The 21,080-nt window shown below is 38.8% G+C and overlaps 1 protein-coding gene across 6 annotated transcripts in view; it reads left to right on the top strand.

Annotated features, from left to right (window-relative positions):
• The window catches only part of SLC38A6 (solute carrier family 38 member 6), a 64,094-nt gene that overhangs the window by 7,663 nt on the left and 35,351 nt on the right, over nt 1-21,080 (top strand). For 5 of the 6 annotated variants that reach the window (XM_036010745.1, XM_036010722.1, XM_036010726.1 and 2 more), the window contains 2 exons: nt 12,828-12,880; nt 16,240-16,279. In XM_036010745.1, coding sequence (XP_035866638.1) covers nt 12,828-12,880; nt 16,240-16,279 — 93 coding nt within the window. The remainder of the gene's footprint in view (nt 1-12,827; nt 12,881-16,239; nt 16,280-21,080) is intronic. The other variant, XM_036010736.1, reaches the window with a different exon arrangement.

Below are 21,080 nucleotides of genomic sequence, written 5' to 3' on the forward strand. Positions count from 1 at the left end.
GTGAGTAGGTTAGCATGAGGCCTGGCTGCTAATAAAGGTCTAAGAATCAAGTAGTGGGAGGTAGAAACAAGGTATTATCAAGGGGAATAAAATGAAACAGGCCAAGGAATGTGGGAGTTAGCACTGAGAGGAGCTGCTCTCTGACTAACTGGACAGGAATGGGAAGGAGCTGTCCAAGGGTGTCTTGCGGAGGTTTCGGCATGGCCACTGGGTTGGTTGTAGTGTCATTATTGGAGACAAGAACTCAGCGGGAGGTGTTGGTTCAAAATAAAAATGAATTCACATTTGAATATGTGGACTTCAACGTATATCTAGATGGTCAGGTCGTAGAACTAAAGCCCAGGATAGAGGTTCATTTATCCGTTCAGTACCTTTTTACTTACAGAGGTAAGTAAGACTCACTTCCCTGAAAAAGCGTAAAGTCTAATAAGGGAGACAATGTATGAGCATGTAATTTATAATGTAGAGTGGTAAGTGTAACGATCTAAACATGCAAGGTACAGTGATAAGTAAGAGGAGGGATTTGCTTTCTGGGTTGGGGAGTGAGGGTTGGTGTGTACTACTGGAGGACTGAGCTAACAAGGAATCTGACTAGCAGACAAGACGAAAGAGAATATTCCAGCATATACAAAGGTACCGAGGCATATATTGCATATTTTACTTAAGGTACAAAAAATAATTTACTATTATTCATGCCTAACAAACAAAGGAGAAAATGAAACTGAAGAGACAGACAAGTGTTAGATCCTAAAGAATCTGGGGGCATTTAAAAAAAGATTTTATTTATTTTTAAAGAGATGGGAAGGGATAGAGAAAGACAGGGAGAGAAACGTTGATGTGTGAGAGATATATCAACGGGTTGCCTCTCGCACAGGGGACCTGGCTGGCAACCGAGGCATCTGCCCTGACCAGGAATTGAACTGGCAACCTTTTGGTTAACAGGCCAGCACTCAGTCCAATGAGCCACACCCATCAGAGCAAGAATTTGGAGTTTTTGTTGAGGCAGTGAGAAGGCACTGAGGTGTTGAAAAGGGTCAAGACAGTTACTGGGATTCACCACTTGTTACATCCAAAGAGAATTTTGGTCCTTCCTGGAACTCATTGAGAAAGAGAACACAGTCCCCAGTTTCCTCTTCCTAAAATAAGGTTACAATTCTTTTATAAGGATTTTAAGTTTTGATATGATGAAGAAATAAACAATAAAATGGTCCCTTGTGTTCAGCGATTTTTTTTAATTAAACCCTTCAGAGCAGTGATTCTCAATACCATCCTTCACAACCTCCCCTTTTATGAAAGACATTCTAGCCCTGGCTAGGTGGCTCAGTGGGTTGAGTGCCGGCCTCCTAACCAAAAGGTCGCAGTCGATGTTTCTCTCACACATCAATGTTTCTCTCCCTCTCTCCCTCCCCCACTCCCTCCCCTCTGTCTAAAAATAGATAAAATCTTTTTAAAAAGGTATGTCTAAATATAGCACACTCCAAATTTAGAATGAAAGGGCATAGACTTTTAAGTGGAGACTGAGCACAGTGTTCAAATCCTAGGTCCACCCTTCCAGTCGACACATCTGGCCAGTCATTCAGTTTTGTCGCTGTCGTCACACTTCAGCGCTGCAAAAGCTGGAAGTCCTTTCCCACATCTGAGACTTCATGTCTCGGACTAACGGCTTCTGGCTTAAAGTTGCCTTTATTGAAATATGTACACAAATGCTTTATTGCCACATACTCATTTTTTAATGGTTTTCGGGATCGTCTCAACATATAAACCAAAACGACACTAGTAAAATACTTCTAAAATTCTGTCATTTGGGCAGTTAAGATGCTGGAAACAGTATACACTGGTACTGACTTTTGGACTTTGTTTTTAAAAATGAGCTTTTAAAATATTTATAACATTTGACCACTAGGAGCTTTCATCTTAGGAAAGAAGACAAAAATCAGAGAAATCATTATGTGCAAAGATACTCATCATGCATTATTTACACTGAAAATAAACTACCGAAGTGCTCAACCATGGTGAGGTGGTTAAGTAAATAATGGTGGGTATACCTGATGAAATAAAATGCAGCCATTAAAAACTATGTTTATATTAACATAAAACATGTCAATATAAAGTAAAAAATAGGAATCAAATGTGATTTATGAAGCAAAACACAAGAGTACAATAAATTTTAAAAATTAGTTGTGTAGTCTTTTTCTTCCCTTTTTGGGGGGAGGGGAATTCAAATATTCTCTAGTGACTATAACGGAGTGGCAAAACTTTACTTTTAAAAACAGTATCAAATTAATAGTTCCATTTCCTCCAAATATCTGATAGGGTTTATTTAAGCTGTAGTTTTTAATTTCTATGGTGATTAGTAATTTAAGTTTCACTTTGCCTACTGAGGGGATATTTTTGCTGCTCTTTCATATGATCAATGTTTTAATATTTTATTTATAAAGTGAAAAATGTTTTGAGAGACATCAAAATAAGATGGGATGACCGGTCACATTAATAGCATATTCTGGCAGAGTGGGAATAACATTAATTATGAAAACTTTGAAATTCCCTCAGTCTTTTACAGGACTTCATACAAGCAGTACTTGGCATAATGCACCTTAAATAAATGACTAAAAGCAGTCATAAGCGATCTATTTTAGGAAATTATTTTTTGATATTAAAGAAATCAATGTTATGTTTTTTGAGGTGACAGAAAAGCTGTAAATTCTAATGAATTAAATTGGGGGAAAATTTCGTCTTTAATGTACCATCAAGGTACACTTTAGTGCTGTTTTGGCTAGACTAAGACTTTGGCCTCCGCAGGAGTCGTTTGGAAAGCCGATTCCCATGAAGTAGTGGAATATTTCCAGCTAGTTACTCCAGTGTTCTGTCTGCTTTGCATTTTTTCCTCAATGAAATAGGACAATTAATAAACTGTGGTTACAGTACAAAGCCCAAGTTTCAGCAGCAGCAATATTATCTTTGGATCTGGATTGAGGGACATGAGTTATTCAAATACGGTTCAACTCTCAGAAAATTGGCCGTTTGGAATGCACTCTTATTATTTTGAAATCCTTTTTTTCCTGTGTTTTCCATCATTTACTTTTACCTTCTTTTCTCCCTAATAGTGTCATGCAGGTCATTCATTTATTGAATGTCTCCTCTGCAATTATGTTGCCACTTCTTGTCTTCATATGTACTTAAATGTCAGTTTTCTAACTAAATGTGGCATATTTTAGAGAACTTGATGCAGTAAAAAGAAAAGTGGGATACTGGGATACTAGGAATAGGCTCCTTTCAAACGGCACAGGGCTGCGGTAGTGTGTGCGTAGAGTCCTGGGGTCCCAGTATGCTGCTTGGCTCTGAGGTGACAGTACTTACAAGGCCATAGCCTATAAATGCTATTCACTAATTTTCAACTTATAGATAAAGCAAGAATGACTTAAATATGATTACACAACAGAAAGTAAATATTGTGCGCCTTGACAATGTAAGAGTACGGCAACTAGACTGTGGGAAATGGGAAGAGACGGGGAAGAAAGGATGGGAGCGCTGGTATCATGTAGAGCAGTGAGTCAGGAGGTGCTATCTAAGTGCATGGAACAAAAATGAAGGCTTAAATGCATTATTTAGAGTTACAAGGTAAGCGGTGAAATTGAATATGAACTAATGAAAATTAGAAGGGGAAAAGGAAGATTAGTGTACCCAAGCTAAAACCTGACTTTCATAATAAAGTGTTGACAGTTCATTTATTTTTTAAAGATTTTTATTTATTTATTTCTAGGGTGGGGGGGCAGAGGGAGAAAGTGATGTGAGAGAGAAACACTACCACTCACCCTGACTGGAACCAGCAAACCAGTCATGTGCCCTGACTGGGAAGCAAACCTGTGACCTTTCGCTTTGCAAGACTACGCCCAACCAACCGAGCCGCACCTGTCAGGGCAATAGATAATCTCTTAAATCAATAAAAATCAATAAATAAAAGCAAAAGAATATTATTCAGTCTTAGGAAGGTAATGCCAAAAGAATTACAAAGCAAAAACTGTTCAGTGTTGCCAGTTCTGGGAAATGATACTAGAAGTCAGGAAGAATGGATGGGAAAATGCTCTAAGTACTCCTGCACAAGTGCACACACACGTACACACTCATGCACATGTCTGTGTGACCATAGATTACTTTTGATAAAAATAAAATAGGAGTTTAACTTAAAAATGTTCAACCCTACGGAGATTCACACCCCCCTCCTCCTCCCTTGTAGCCCAATAGCAACGCGTTTGGTTTGTGCTACAGGAAGCACTCACTCTGATGTGGAGGCAAACAACGTTAAGGACTCACTACTTGAACAGAGCACACGCATAATCTAGCTCAGGGTTTTTCAGCCTTGCCTCTGCTTACATTTTTGGCCTGGATCATTCTTTGTAACAGAGGGTTGTCCTGTGCATTGTAGGGTGTTTCGCAGCATCCCTGGCCTTTATCCTCTAGTTGCCAGCAGTCCTGTGACAACCAGAAATGTCTCTAGATGTTGCCCAATGCACCCAGAGGAGAAAAATCAAACTCAACTGAGAACTACTCATTAGGAAAAGGATGTGACAAGAACACCAATCCGTTGAAGATGGAGTCATGTAATCAGCCCACTTCATTAATTGTGGGACCACTGAGCTATGCTCAGTAATGACAGGAAGAAAAAGGTGAAAATATAATTTGGACAGCTGTCATTCCAAACAATAAGCAGATGCTCACAGTGAACGCTGAGATGGAAAATGAACCTACATTCTCTTAATTCCGTGTCATGTGCTCTCACAGTGAGAGCATCTTGCAGCTCTGAGTGGGATTCATCATGGCCCTGAAGTAACCCGTATCCTATGTATGGCACCCAGACCAATGCTTGACAAAAAAAAAACAAAACAAAAAACAACAACAACAAAAAACCAACAACAACAGAGCAAAAGGCTCTCGGCTTTATTGAAAAATGGTATCTTAGTGTCCAGCACATCATGTAAATGTTAAACACTATTTTACAAACTATATGAAATTTTCAGAGGTAATTTATACATAATGTTTGCCTGCATGTTGATTTTGGAACCTTTAAAACATTGTCTCTCTGTAGCTCTAATCCATCCATCCATTCACCGCCCACGTATCCAGCTTTCATTACATACCATCTGTGTTTTAGGCACAGTTTGGTAGATGCTGAGAAAACAATGGTTAATTGTTTGAATATACACCAAATTTTCAAGGCATACAATTACCATGTAAATGTATATTTTGTTCTGTTTGGAACTTTGTCAAAAATTGCTCACCCATTAGGAAAATCATGTAACCAATGGCATTTACTTTGGTTTTGGTGCTCCTTTATTTTACTAGATGGCATTATGTAGTGTGTACGTAGTATTTAGTTTCCTATGGCTGCTGTAATGTATTATCACAAACTTGGTGGCTTATACCAAGAGAAATTTGTTCCGTCACAGTTCTAGAGTCTAGTTTCAGTGGGTCAGAATCAAGGGGTTAACGGGGCTGTGCTCCCTCCAGGGGCTCTAGTGAGAATCCATTCCTTGTCTTTCCCAGCTTCTGGGGACTGCTAGCACGCCTTGGTCTGTGGCCACATCTCTGCCTCTGTGCTCCCAGTGCCTTCTTTTCTGTCTGTGATCTCCTTCCATGAGACATGGGACTGGATTTGAAGTCCACCAGGATAATCTCCCCATCTCAATATTCTTAATCACACCTGCCAAGTCCTTTTTTACCATATAAGTTAACATTCCCAGGTTCCAGGAATGGGGATGTGGATATCTTTGGGGGTCATTATGCAGCCAGTAGGTTATAGTACCTCTAGGAATTTCTTTCAGATAGTGAAGGGAGCATCTAGAAAATTTTTAAAGATTTTATTTATTTATTTTTAGAGAGAGGGGAGGAATTTAAGTAAATATTTAACTTATCTACTAATTTGAAGTAAAGATAAATTTTATTTATCTATTTATTTTAAAGAGAGGAAGAGAAACATCTATGTGAAAAAGATACATAAATTGGTTGCCTCTCCCATGACTCCAACTGGGCACCTGGCCTGGATTGCAGGCATGTGCCCTGACTGGGAATTGAACCAATGACCCTTCAATTTGCAGGCCAATGCTCAATCCAGTGAGCCACACCAGCCAGGGCTAGAGATAAGTTTTATAAAACTAGAAAACAGTAGAGAGCAATTTGAGATTGCTAAAATATATGCCACTCTTGTCAGAGGTTGCAGCTACAACCATCTTCATAATGCTGTTGTTGGTTTGATTGTATTTTCTGGAATAATAAAGGCTACATTCTAATTAAAAATTAAGATTAAAAGTTTAATTCATTTAAATTTCTATAACTGAAATACCATTTCCTTTGGAATCTTTTAATATGGTTTTTGCTTATGGGAAAATTATTTGCTTTTCATGTTTACTAAATATACAATCTATACTTGCTTATGCTGTTTAAAAATAAAACAAACCCTAAACTTTTTGATGAGTATTATCCTGATAACTTGCTCACCAACCGAGAAACTGATGCAAAATAGGTCATTTTAAAAGCGAGTTATTTGAACAAAGCAGAAATAGACTCATAGATACAGGGAACAAACTGATGGTTGGCAGAGGGGAGGAGAGTGGCAGGATGGGTGAAGCAGGTGAAGGGGAATAAGAGGTGCAAACTTCAGTCATAAAATAAATAAGTCACAGGGATGTAATGTACAGCATGGGGAATATAGTCCTTAATATTGTAATAACTTTATGTGGTGACAGATGGGTACTAGACATTTTGTGTTGATCATTTTGTAATGTACAAAAATATCGAATCACTGTATTGCATACCTGAAACTAATATAATATTGTATATCAACTCTAGTTCAATAAAAATAAATTCAATTAGAAATAAAAGCAGGTTATTTGATATAAGAGGTTTATCCGGAAAAAGTCTAGCCATTATTAATATAATGAGAACAGTTTGAGTGACATCAATGTTACCTGGCAGCCAAGGAGAGTGGACTGGAATGTGCATGTGTGAACAATGATGACTTTGCTATACTGATCAGTGGTAGACTCCATTGAGTGAGCATGTGTACTATGTGGCCATTGCATGTAAAATGACTGAGCCAGTAGAACAATGAATCTGCATCAAATTCAACATTAAACTTGAACATTGCTCTGCTGAAACTATTTGGATGATTCAGAAGGCCGCAGCTATGGGCAACTGGTGATTGGCAGCTTCATCATAACAAAGCACCCGCTCACGCATCATGTCTTGTGCAGAGATTTTTGGCAAAACATACAATCACCCAGGTGACTCAGCCCCACTACAGCCCAGATTTGGCTCCCTGCAGCTCTGGCTTTTCCCAAAATTGAAATCACCTTTGAAAGGGAAGTGATTTCAGTCCATCAGTGAGATTCAGGAAAATACAGTAGTGCAGCTGATGGTGATTGGAACTGTGTGATGTCCCAAGGTACCTACTTTGAAGAGGACTGAGGCATTGTTGTTCTTTGCACAATGTTTCTTGTATCTTGTATCTTCTTCAATAAATGTCTCTATTCTTCATAGTATATTGTTGAACACTTTCTGGACAGACCTCGTTGTATTCCTATATGTATTACTCTGAAGTCTCCTTGCTTTAAATTCTCGAAAGGAAAGTTTTTCTTAAGAAGGAACCGACACGTTTAATTGTAATATAAAAGAAGGATGTTGAAAATGAACAGTGATGTTTCTTTCATCTCATACCTCATAGTGACAGATCAAAGACCTTTGGAGACTTGGTTCACATGTACATAATATATAACAAAATTACCTTCCTAATGGCAAATTAGATAGAAACTAACATTTAGAGAGTGTTACAATGTTTAAATATATATATACCAAGGCTTTAGAATGTTAAATATAAGAATTGCACCCATATATAATATTAACCATTGTGTTTAGAAATATTAAACTAGTAAAGTTTTATTGATTAAAATAATTACTAATTTTTTTAATGACATTCTTATTAGAATATGTGTATTTGAAAACAAAAGAATGCCCACATTTCCCATAGGAGGGAAAAAAAGTCCAGTTCTTAGTTTTATAATCCTGCTTTTCAATTTCCTGTTCTAAAATACTGTGGACCCCTGAACAACTCAGTTTTGAACTGTGTGGGTCCACTTTTGCACAGATTTTTTTTCCAGCAAATATATTGCAAAATTTTAGGGAGATTTTCTTATTGCTGTGAAGCAATTGTGTCATTACCCTAAGCTATGTAGAGGGACCATATAGCTGCTTCTTTGTTATCAGCGCATGAATTGTTATATATGTAAATACATATGAATTTCTTTTTCACATTATCCTTTCATTTTGTTGTCTAGTGTTAGTAATACATGTAACATCTACAGTGGTTTTTATCATAAAAAACATTATTGATATAGGTGCTGACAAACCATCTTATAAACAGATGACACAAACTTACATGTTAATAAATTCAGTACAGTACTATCAATGTATTATGATTTTCTTAGTATTTTTTCTCTAGCTTTATTGTAAGAATGCAGTATATAATACATATACAAAAGACTGACTTTTTGTTATCAGTAAGGCTTCTGGTCAACAGTAGGGAGTTAAGTTTTGGGGGAGTCAAAAGTTACCCACAGATTTTTGACTGCCTGGGGGTTGGCACCCCTAACCCCTGTGTTGATCAGTGGCTAACTGTGTACCTGTAAGATTATTACTGAAGTCTTTCCTAAGTTAAAGCATAAAGTTTCTTACTGAAAATCGAATTATATATCCCAAATTCAAAACTAAATTGTTCTTGTCCGTTGTGTTTAGTAGTATATAAATAGCTATATAATCCAAAAATTTTCTAAATTTTCTGATCAACTCTTATAATAAAGTAAATATATTAAATGTATATTTGGCAAGAAAAGTTAATTTTTTGTTCTTGAGTATTAAAACTTCTTTTTAGCATTTCACTGATTTCTTTTTTCCCCCATTTTTATTGAATTTATTGGGGTGACTGATTAATAAGATTATATAGGTTTCAGGTGTTCAATTCTATAATTTGTCACCTGTATTGTGTGTTCACCACTCCAAGTCATGTATTCTTCCATCACCATTTATCCCTGATTTACCCTCTTCTACCTCCCCCAATCCTCTTTCCCCCTGGTAATCATCACACTGTTGTCTTGCATCTGTGAGGGTTGTTTCTTTCCTTAATCCCATCACCTTTTTCACCCAGTCCCACAACCCCCTCCCCTCGGGGAGCTGTCGGTCTGTTCTCTACCTGAGTCTGTTTCTATTTTCTTTGTTAGTTTATTTTGTTCATTAGATTCCACAAATGAGTGAAATTGTATGTTACTTGTCTTTCTCTGATTGGGTCACTTCACTTAGCATAATACTGTCCAGGTCCATCTATGCTGTTGCAAGAAGGGGTAAGATTTCCTTCTTTTTTACATCCGAGTAGTAGTTCATTGTGTAAATTACCACAGCTTTTTAATGTACTCATCTACTGATGGATACTTGGGCTGATTTCAAATCTTGGCTATTGATAATAACTGCAGTGAACATAGGGGCACATATATTCTTTTGTATTAGTATTTCAGGTTTCTTCAGGTGTATTCCCAGAAGTGGAATCACTGGGTCATAAGGCAGCTCCATTTTTAATTTTTTTAAAGATTTTATTATTTTATTTATTTTTAGAGAGGGAAGGGAGGGAGATAGAGAGAGAGAGAGAGAGAAATATCAATGTGCAGTTGCTGGGGGTTATGGCCTGCAACCCAGGTATGTACCCTGGCTGGGAATCGAACCAGCGACACTCATTTTTAATTTTTTGAGGTAACTCCATACTGCTTTCCACAGTGGCTGCACCAGTCTGCATTCCCAACATACACAGTTCTAAAAATGCTTATTTTCACATATCTGGAAGTCTTTGTTTATGAAAGTATAGTTTTGAAACTATATGAAACTATATGAAAGTATAGTTTTGAAACTATATGAAACTATATGAAAGTATAGAGTTTTTGTTACTATACTGGCAATTTAAAGAAAACCCATTTATATCTTTGAGAGGATATATTAAAACTTGCTTAAAGAAATGCTAAGCCATATCTTGTACTCAATAGGAGGCATGTGTTGCTATACAGAGCCTTAGTATCTGCTCATCTGCTTCCTCGTAGTCTAAGAGCTATAAGGGTAAGCACTTTCCAAACTATAGGATTATACAAATGTTTTTATTTTTCTTATTTTTGCCAGTGGCGTCAACAGAACATGAAGCTATATGGGCTGAGGAAGAATTTAGTTTTTTATGAGCCACTTAATTTTCATCTTTGCTGTGACCAGACCTCTTAAACATATGAAATGAAAATGTAATTTTATACTCATATGATGAAAAAATGTATGCCCCAGACTTCCAGCCAAGATAGAGGCATAGGTAGACACACTGTGCCTCCTTGCACAACCAAGATAGAGACAACAACAATTTAGAAACAGAACAATAACCATAACTGACAGAAAATTGATCTGAATGGAAGTTGGACAACCAAGAAGTTAAAATAGACCCATTCATCCAGACCGGTAGGAGGGGCGGAGTTGGGTAGCTGGGCTAGGGTCTCGGCGAGGAGAGCAGAGAGCGTTGGGACTGGGCATGTAAGGCATCCGGGGCACACAAGACCACAGTGGGCGAACCCTGAGCCCACAAGCGGCAGCTGACAGACCCCGGCTGAGGGGTGGCAACCAGCAGACCCAGCGAGGCGGCAATTGTGAAGCAAGGCACTGCATGCAACCCAGGATCCCAGCGCTGGGAAATAGAGCCTCAGGACACTGATTGAAAACACCTGTGGGGGTCGAGGCTCGGAGAGATTCCCAGCCTCACAGGAGAGGTCGTTGGAAAGTCCTACAACATGCACAAGCCCACCCACATGGGAATTGGCACCAAAGGGGCCCAGTTTGCTCGGGGGAAGCAGTGGAAGGGACTGAGATCCGACGGAGAGCATAGCAAGCACCATTGTTCCCTCTCGGACCCTGCCCCCATAAACAGTGTCACACCCCAGCGACTGGGGTGCCCCACCCTGGTGAACATCTAAGGCTCTGCCCCTCATATGTAACAGGCACAACCAGACCAAAGGGGGGGGGGGGCAGGAGATGGCTCAAACAGAATTAAAGCCCCACAATCCTTTTTTTTAAGTGACCGAGAAATAGCCAACCTATCAGATGCACAGTTCAAAGCACTGGTGATCAGGATGCTAACAGAACTGGTTGATTTTGGTCGCAAATTAGACGAAAAAATGAAGGCTACACTAAGTGAAATGAAGAAAAATGCACAGGGACCCAATAGTGATGGAATTAAACCTGGGTCTCACATCAATAGAGTGGACCAGAAGGAAGAAAAAAACATACAACCAGAAAAGAATGAAGAATTAAGAATTCAAAAAAATGAGGAGAGGCTTAGGAACCTCCAGGACATCTTTAAATGATCCAACATCCGAATTGTAGGGGTACCAAAAGGAGAAGAGGAAGAGCAACCAGTGGAAAAGTTATTTGAACAAATAATAAAAGAGAACTTCCCCAATCTGGCAAAGGAAATAGACTTCCAGGAAATCCAGGAAGCTCAGAGAGTCCCAAAGAAGTTGGACCCAAGGAGGAACACACCAAGGCACATCATAACTACATTAGCCAAGGTAAAAATGAATGAGAGAATCCTGGAAGCAGCAAGAGATAAGGAGACAGTCACCTACAAAGGAGTTCCCATCAGACTGTCAGCTGATTTCTCAAAAGAGACCTTACAGGCAAGAAGGGGCTGGAAAGAAGTATTCAAGGCATGAAAGGCAAGGACCTACATCCCAGATTGCTCTATTCAGCAAAGCTTTCATTTAGAAGGGAAGGCCAGATAAAGTTCTTCTCAGATAAGGTCAAGTTAAAGGAGTTCATCATCACCAAGCCCTTATTTTATGAAATGTTAAAGGGACTTATCTAAGAAAAAGAAGACAAAACATGTATAGTAAAATGACAGCAAACTCACAATTATTAACAACCACACCTAAAACAAAAACAAAAGCAAACTAAGCAAACAACTAGAATAGGACCAGAACCACAGAAATGGAGGGCACATGGAGGGCTAGCAGTAGGGGGGTGGGAGCAGGAGAGAGAGGGAAAAGGTACAGAGAATAAGTAGCATGGATGGTAGGTAGAAAATAGACAGGGGGAGGGCAAGAATAGTATGAAAAATGTAGAAGCTAAAGAACTTATGACACATGGACATGACTGAAGCGGGGAATGTAGGTGGGAGAGGGTGTGCAGGGTTGAGGGGAGTGAAGGGGGAAATGGGACAACTGTAATAGCATAATCAATAAAATATATTTTAAAAAATGTATGCCCCACTAGTTATGGGATAAAGGTGCATCCTCTATCATGAACACATTGTCATTATCCTAGATAGCTGGAAGCTATCATAATTACATAATTACATGAAAAATGAGTGTTTCTGAAAGTATGATACAACTTTCATACTTTATCTAGCTTGATTTACATATGCAGTTTTCAGAAACCTGCCAACAAAAACGAACATTTAAACAGTGTAGTCAGCAAGAACTGTGTAGTGGGAAGTGGTGCTGTTCTCGGGCAGTCGCTGCATTTGGACTGATGGGCCTGGGTGGTGGTTAGTCAGCCCCGGGATCTGCTGTGCTCTGCGTGTTCTAAGAGGACCCTACCCTTGCGGACCGTAAGTCTTCACAAGTTTCCCCGAAAGTCATTACTTCTGCCTTAAATTTACTGTGACCATCCAATAGCTGTTATATAGTAGTGGAATAACTATCTTCCCTTTAAGACTTGTCACACAAATGGTTCTGTGTAAAAAAAATCACAATTTCTCTTGACAGCTGTGACATCTTACGAAGATCTTGGACTCTTTGCTTTTGGATTACCTGGGAAGGTAATTTTTTTTTTTCTCCTCGCTATGTCCAAAATCCAGAGAGGCATATTTTCCTTCTGCTTCCTGTTAAAAGAGATGAATATATAAGAGAAAAAAATTAGAGGAATAAAAGAAAACTAAACTAAAGGCAGACTGCTGGGGACAGGAAGCAGAAGAGAAGAAATCTCTCCACATGCCCTTCCTCAGGGTGCATCAATAAATCTCATTCAACACTTAACTCTTTTAGTATTTTTCACTCTAATGAAGGAGAGCAATGATTTGAATAATTTTAAAATAGTAACAGTGGCCTGTTTTAAGTTTTCTTTATTAACTTTTATTATATTCTCTGAGTAAATCCTCATAAAAACAGGAGAATAAAGAAGCATGGAATTAAAATTATAGCATGACTATTTACAAAACTCATGTTTAGAAGATAATACCATTTAAGAGCTGGGCAGTGCCGAAAGGTTAGGTAGCTCTCCCCTCATTTATAGGTGAGGAAATTAAAGCCCAGGGTAATGGAGGGGGCTGTTTGTCCACAATTACCTAAAGGATTCTAGACTCCAAATGTGCGTTTCCTCCTCAGAATAGAGAAATAATAGCAGTATTTGTTGGGCATTCATCTGTGATAGGCATACTAAACTAATTTAAAAGGTAAAGGAAACACTGCCTTCTTCCACAGGTAATCAGGAGTTAAATATTGTTAGTGCAATAGTACTTTTTTATTTTTAATTTCTGAAGGGCTGTCATACTTCTGAAACCTATCTTCATGTTGGTTCTAAGCAGCCCTATTTATTTGTAAATCTGTTATTTTTTTTTGCTTGTTTATTTTGTTTTTAATCTAAAAGGATACTGTATTTGTAGATGGTTAAGCAAATTTCTAAGAAGTTAAGTCTGGAAGGAAAATGATATGTAATAGGGAAAGAATCTGTATTTATATTCAGCTTAATTTAGTTGTTAAAGTACAGAAGGGAGTATTTTAATTATACTATGTAGCCTCCTGGTTTGGATCTTTTCTTAATAATCTGAAACTTGAGCAAAATGGAGAATAGTTACTTCAAGGTAAAGGGTTCGTTAATATCCCTGGTAACGATTTTTCTTCCCTAAAGATCAGAGTGTTTGGTAGCGACACGGACAGTTTCCTGCACTGGGTTCAGCCAAGGAAGAAGAAAGTGTTATTTACATGAGAACACTTTCCAATTACCGTAACCTGTTCTGTGACGTGACTTTAAATGCCATCACTGTGATCTGACATTATCATTTCCGGAATTCCTTGTGTAGCAGCAGGTTCTAAAAGAGGAGCACGGCTTGTTGAGAGTCCTCTTTCCTAAAACTCTAGAATAGTGGTATTATCCTTTTAATGTATGTACCTGGTAGTGAGTAGGCTAGTACACGGTAGACGCTGCTCTAAATAAGGAGTTGTTTGCTATTTAAGTATTTCCTCTTCATTTCCACAATTGGGTTGAAAGTTTCCTATTTCTTTCTTTCCAGATATGATATTTGATAGGGTAGTGTTGTTCTGAGAACCAAAGAAATATTTTTGAAATGTTTTTTGAACTTCTTAGGGAGATTTTTAAAAAGTTGGCTATAAATTGATTTATTTGCTCACTAAACAAATATTTATTGAGCAAGTACCATATTCATGCATTGTGGTAGGCACTGAAGCCAGATAGATACATAGAGAGACTTTCTAGATCTTAAATGCTTAATTGCAGACCAAAAAATGGAAAAATAATCATCAGTAAGTTGATATTATTGCTTTTTGCAATATATTAGTAGAAAGGAAATCCAATTTTCATGTGTAATTGACAAGAGGCATCAATTGCATACAAATGATCGTATATAAAAGATCAAAATTGCCTTTTCACAGATAAATGAATTTTGAAACTCATTTTTATTTTATTATTTTTAAAGATTTTATTTGTTTATTTTTAGAGAGAGGGGAAGGAGGGGAAAGGAGGGAGAAAGAAAGGGAGAGAAACATCAATTGGTTGACTCCTACGACTCCACACTGGGGACCAGGCCCACAACCCAGGCGTGTGCCCTGACCAGGAATGGGACCCATGACCCTTTGGTTCACGGTCTGGTACTCAATCCACTAAGCCATATGAGGCAGGTCTGGGAACTAATTTCAAGTGGGTTGACATGCGACATTTTTTCCCCCCTCTGGAAAATGTTATAATGGCAATTACCCACACCTTCGAGACATCTCTCCAAAATTCCTTGTCATTAGTCCTCTGCAGACTCCACAGCCCCACTGATGGGACTGTCGTGCAGGTGGGTCTGAAGGGTGATCTGATTCCAGTCCATGCAGGACTGAATGATCGTAGACAGCTAGTCAGCTCCAGATGTACACTGGGGGTGCGGACCCACTGAGATTGGAGTCGGCCCCAGTGCAAGCAGGGTGTTTATTTCCTCTGAGTACATCTGATTACCAAGGATGGATAGAATGCTCTCTTCCGTTTCCCAGGAACCTCATCAAAGATCACAAGCTAGCAGCCTGCAGGCTGAACTTGGTCCTCAAGCATATTTTGTTTGGTTCAAATCCTTTTTATTTTCAATTTTAATCTAAAAGATACTGTATCTTTTTGCCAACTAAGAGTTATGGAGTTTTGAAAGAATTCAATTTCTGACTTTCTTTCAAAAATCAGAGGTTCTAGCTGCATTTGATCCATATTCTCACATGCCAGCAACTGACCAGAGCTGAGCAGCAGCTGCCTCATTTTGAAAGGGAGGAGTCCGCCAGTTCTCTACCGCTGGCTGATGTTACAACCTCCTACTGCCTTATGCTCAGCCCACTTCGTACGAGTATTACTGAGTTGGAAACTTTGCTAAATTTTCAGATTTGAGAATATATGGGCTCTAACGTTTTCTGCTGTAGGTTATGATTCCCTGGGACAGGGATGTTGGAGGCCTCGGTGTGTGCCAACCTGGTACACTCAGAGGACTATCATTTCCTGTTGGGGAGCACAGCACCGGCCCGGCACGACTCAGGCTGTCTCAGTATACCTACTAACGCCAAGTGTCAACCCAGTGAAAATGGGAGAGTGAAACCAGATAGATTCAATTTCAATTTTTTGATATTTTGATAACCACTGATTACTAGCTTTTTAACACTTTCTAACTATTTAAAAATGACTGCCAAGAAAACTTTCAAAAGTAGTTTTTATAGTAACCATGGAACTATTAAAAAAAGCTTTTTATGCGATGATTATATGTTTTATATATTACAAAGGGCTGGCAAAATTTATTCTTCCCAATTTCTCTTCTCTCAATTTCTGCATCTGTTTTTTTAGTAATAATTATTGGATTTTAGTAAAATACTGATCCTTTTATATTAATTCCCTTTTCATCCTCTAAATACATTTGTTCTTTTGTAGGTGGTGGTGGCAGGCACCATAATCATTCAGAATGTTGGAGGTAAGCAATGGAAAGTGCACTGCTTGTGCATAGGTGTGATGGAAACAACTTCTTTTGGTTTCTTGCCCCACCACAGGGCTGGCTGGGACCTGAACCTCTGTAGACATAGGTGTCTTCAGAAGCCCTGTGTGTTGTCCTCCTTACTATTTCTTTTTTGTAGATTTTTTTAAGCAGCCAATCTGGACAATAGCTTCTAAATCAGTCCCAAGGTAACCCCGATTTCACTCTTGCCGTTAGGTCTGCAGCATTTGCTTCTGCAGTTGTGGAAGTGGTGGGGTACTGTTTAGAGAAACTCTCCATGTGATTCTAAAATATATTTTCCATCTACTTGTATCCTGATCACCCCATTGGTGGATGCTGCGTTGGTGGGAACGGTGTTCCATGAGCTGTGACAATCAGGTGCAGACAAGCAATGTCCACTTGTAGCAAAGAAATTTAAAATGATCAAGTGGTTTAGAAAATGAACCAGATGGAAACATTCTCACATTTACGTGTTATCTCGTTCCCATTTAAAGAATGAGCTCGCCCTGGCTGGCGTAGCTCAGTGGATTGAGCGCAGGCTGCGAACCAAAGCATCGCAGGTTCGATTCCCAGTCAGGGCACATGCCTGGGTTGCAGGCCATGGCCCTCAGCAACCACACATTGATGTTTCTCTCTCTCTCTCTTTCTCCCTCCTTTCCCTCTCTAAAAATAAATAAATAAAATCTTTAAAAAAAAAGAATGAGCTCAATATCAAGAACCATAATGAGACAAAAATTAGTGTTAATTATAAGTGAAATAAGCCAGTCAGAGAAGGGCAAGTACCATCTGATTTCACTCATACGTGGAATCTAATGAACAAACTGAACTAATAATCAAAATAGAGACGGACTCATAGATAGAGAGCTGATGACAGGCCTGCATGGGGGTGTAGGGAGGTGGAGGGATACGCTAAAAACAAAAGGGGAAGAACTCATGAAAATGAACAACAGTGTGGTGATTGGGTGAGGGGGTGGGGGTGGAAGTAGAAGAAGGTATGGGGGATAAATAGTGATGGAGAAAATAACATTGAAATGAAAAAGAAACATGCACTACCTGCCAATTTCCTCAGGGGCACTGACCTCTTTTCCCTTAGATTGTCAAATAAAATGACAACAGCCAATACAACAATAGCTATCCAGTGTGAATTAGTCAAAACTAGACCTATTTTTGTCAGCTTGGCAAAAAAAATGTATTTTTTGGTATGCTGAAGAATTTTAGTCATTAGTTTATAAGTGCCATGAGATGAGAACAGTTGAAAATCACTGGTTTAAAGGAATGTACACAGAGAAGGTTGACATGCACTTTGGGGCTTACACAAGATTGCGTAGCCAGAGGAATTTTACTCTTCCTTCTTCCATGTAACAGTTCAAAGCGGCTTACAGGTGACCGCTTTTATAAAGTTCAGCTCTGATACTCACATCTGAACTATTTCACTCTGAGTATTATTCAACCGAATTCTATCTTTAATGGGTTTCCTGGTCAAGGAAAAAGTTAACATTCCAACTATTAAATTGTAGTTGCCATTGTTGTGGAAATCCTGAACATTTATGTTTTAATTCTTGCAATTTTCATGGAAACATGTTACTGAAGGAGAGGAATGCTTTCCTGGGTGCCATAAAAATAATTTCCGTCTAACGAACAGCACTTACATTCTACTAGGACTCAGTAAAACTAGTCTCTTCCTTTAGGAATCTACCTAATGTCGTTGATTTTAAGATCTTCTTTGGAATAATTTATTTTATTTTAGCGAATATGTACTGCTGAGCCATGCACTTGTCTCTAATATGAATGTGTATTTTGCTGTTTTCAATCCCTTATTATCTTCTCCATGTGACTACTAAGCACCATCACATTTTGCTTAGATTAGGTTGAGCTGTTGTTTAGCATTTCATGTAGAAATTAACAACCCAGGACTTTGGACCCAAATTTGTGACCCAGGCTCAGTGCTCGCTGCTGTGTTCCTGGGTTCTTCACTCTGCTCCCTCCCTTGTTCTCTCACCTTGTGTGTAACTGTTCTTGAACTTGACTCTATTTTAGCTCTTGCTGCTACTAGATGAAAGTTTTCTCTGTATATGCTTTTCTCCCCCACAATGCTGTAAACTCCTCCAGGGAGCTTTTCTCTTTGTAATCCCAGAACCTGGCACCATACCTGAGACTTGATAAACCTCTGTTGAACTGAATGGACCTGTATATGATTTGTATGAGATATCTCCAAGTACTTTTAAGTGTTCTAGTTATATCATCTATCAAGGAGAGAAAAGGGGACTGCTAGACTAATTGCTAGTTTTAAATATATGAAAAGCTGAACATGAAATACAACACACACCCCCATACACCCACACCCACACACACACTTCTAGTTCAGTATTGTTTCAGAGGCCGGAGCTGGCTCCACACTCTGGGCGGGCCTGGGCCCGCAGCGAGGCCAGCTTGGGTTCATTTAGAATACCTTTGTGGCTGAGCTGTATAATAGCGGTGCTGACCTACCTCCTTTGAAAATGCTCCTTGTCCCTGAAGACATTCAAACAGAGCTGGTTGGTCAAATGTCAGAATGTTCTAGAAAGGATTCCTGCCTTACGTGGCAGATAAATCATTGGTTCTCCCAACTCTAACTTTGTTGATTTTCTTGCTTGGTTTTGAACCTTTTTTTAAAAAAAAGTGACTTCGAAGCAGTTACAGCAATTTTTAATGCCCCTCAAACTGAGAAAAGCAGGTAATACTTAGTTTTTAGAAGAATGTTCCCATAATTTTCTTTACATTGGTTATAAGTTTGTTTATTGACAGTCCACTACATAATAACAGAATCATATTTCAGAGCTTTTTGTCCTGGCCAGGTATATGTAAATCATTCCCTTGTTTCAAAAGAACTGGAAACTTACTCTTGTGAACAGAACACTGCTTTGGAAGCCAGATACCTTGAATTCTCTCTACTCCAGTCTCTGGCATTGGGTTCCCATGGGTCTTGGGAAAATTGCTCCCTTACTTTCTTGGCCGCAGTCTCCTCTGTGTTAAATTGTTGGGGTAGGGTGGGAGGCAGGGACCATAAGATTCCTTCTTATTCCAAAATTCAAATTCTAACTTGGTACTTTGGGAGGCATATTAATTGTTTCAGAGCATTAAAATATTTCTATTATAGGAATGTGTTTTTGTAGTATCTTTTTAAAAATAGTTTATTTCTTTATTTTTAGAGAGAGGGGGAGGAAGAGAGCAAAAGAGGGAGAGAAACATCAATGTGTGGTTGCCCCTGGCACACCTCCAACTGGGGACCTGGCCCACAACCCAGGCATGTGCCCTGATTGGGAATCAAACTAACAGCCCTTTGGTTTGCAATCCTGTGCTCAATCCACTGAGCCACACCAGCAAGGGCTGTAGGTATCTTTAATAAATTAGCAACTATGCTCAAAAATGGGTGTTGAACTCATTTTCACCGGGGGCCACATCAGCCTTGCAGTTGCCTTCAAATGGCCAGATATAGAGCTCCTTGCCCCTAGTTAAGGAGTAGTTACATTTATACAGTCCTAAAGTTACATTCGACCCTTGATTGTTTAGAACCAAAAAATAATATAATGTATTCTATCTAGGTCAAGCATTCCAGTAGTCACTTTGGTTGTACCTACAACAACTCTTCAAGGTAGATGATATTATCCTCATTTTACAGAGCGAGAGCTCAGTGCTCAGAGGGAATAAGTAACTTGCTTACCTTTACCCCTTAAGCAAGGCAGGACTCAAATCTCACTCTACCTCTAAACCCTTTATTCTCTCTGCTATAATATACTAACTGTGTGAAAAGATTAAATGTCGAGGATTTTAAAAACTCCTTGGGGACAGGAATTATGTGTTTTCATGACTTGACCCAGTTTCTGGTAGAGGAATTCAATAAATAATATTTGTTGAGTGAACGACACAGTTAGAAAAGTTCTGTTTAAAAGCCTAAGATTTTGCCTCAAAGAGACAATTTTATATACTATTATATAAAAATGATAGAAAGGAACTGGAAAGTCCACAGAATGATTTGTAGTTTAGAATTATATAAAAATTATAAGGTTGAAAGTACTGGTGAAAATTAGATCTTATGTAAAATAGAAAATAAGGTATTTTGAAATCAACTGTTTTCAGGTTGGGTAATTAATTTTAGATTAATCCTTCCTGACTTTTCTATTTTTTGTAGCATTTAAAGATTTCTCAGTTTTCTTGGGAGTCTATGCCCCTGATGAATCTATGGGAAAAAAGTTGCAGAGAGGCCTTTACCAGCAAAATATCATGAATTGCTCTTGATCAATAATTGTTACATGGATCTTTCAGTGAAGACCCAGTTTTTCCCCTATATCTCCATACTCCATAAATCTAAGTAACTTGCTCATTCACTTAGGTCCTTAGTATCCAGCACATACTAGGCATTTAGTAAGTAATGTTTATTATAGGAAGAAAGGAAATAATGAAGAGCCCAGGCCAGGTGGCTCAGATGATTGGAGTGTTGTCCTGTACACCAAAGGGCAATGGATTCAACTTCCGATCAGGGTACATGCCTGGGTTGTAGGTTCGATTCTTGGCCAGGTGTGTATGGGAGGCAACCAATCGATGTTTCTCTCTCATATCAATGTTCCTCTCTCTCTCTCCCCCTCCCTCTCTCCCCTCTCTCTAAAATCAGTGAATACATCCTCATATTAGGATTTGAAAAAAAAATATTTTAAGGAAGGAACAAGGGGTGGAGGGAAAGAAGGAGAAGCCAGCAACCTGGTGTGGTACTCATTTAGGAGGAAAAGAGAGTTAACTGGGGAGA

Source organism: Phyllostomus discolor, chromosome 1 (assembly GCF_004126475.2).
Source record: "Phyllostomus discolor isolate MPI-MPIP mPhyDis1 chromosome 1, mPhyDis1.pri.v3, whole genome shotgun sequence".
Lineage (NCBI taxonomy): Eukaryota > Metazoa > Chordata > Mammalia > Chiroptera > Phyllostomidae > Phyllostomus > Phyllostomus discolor.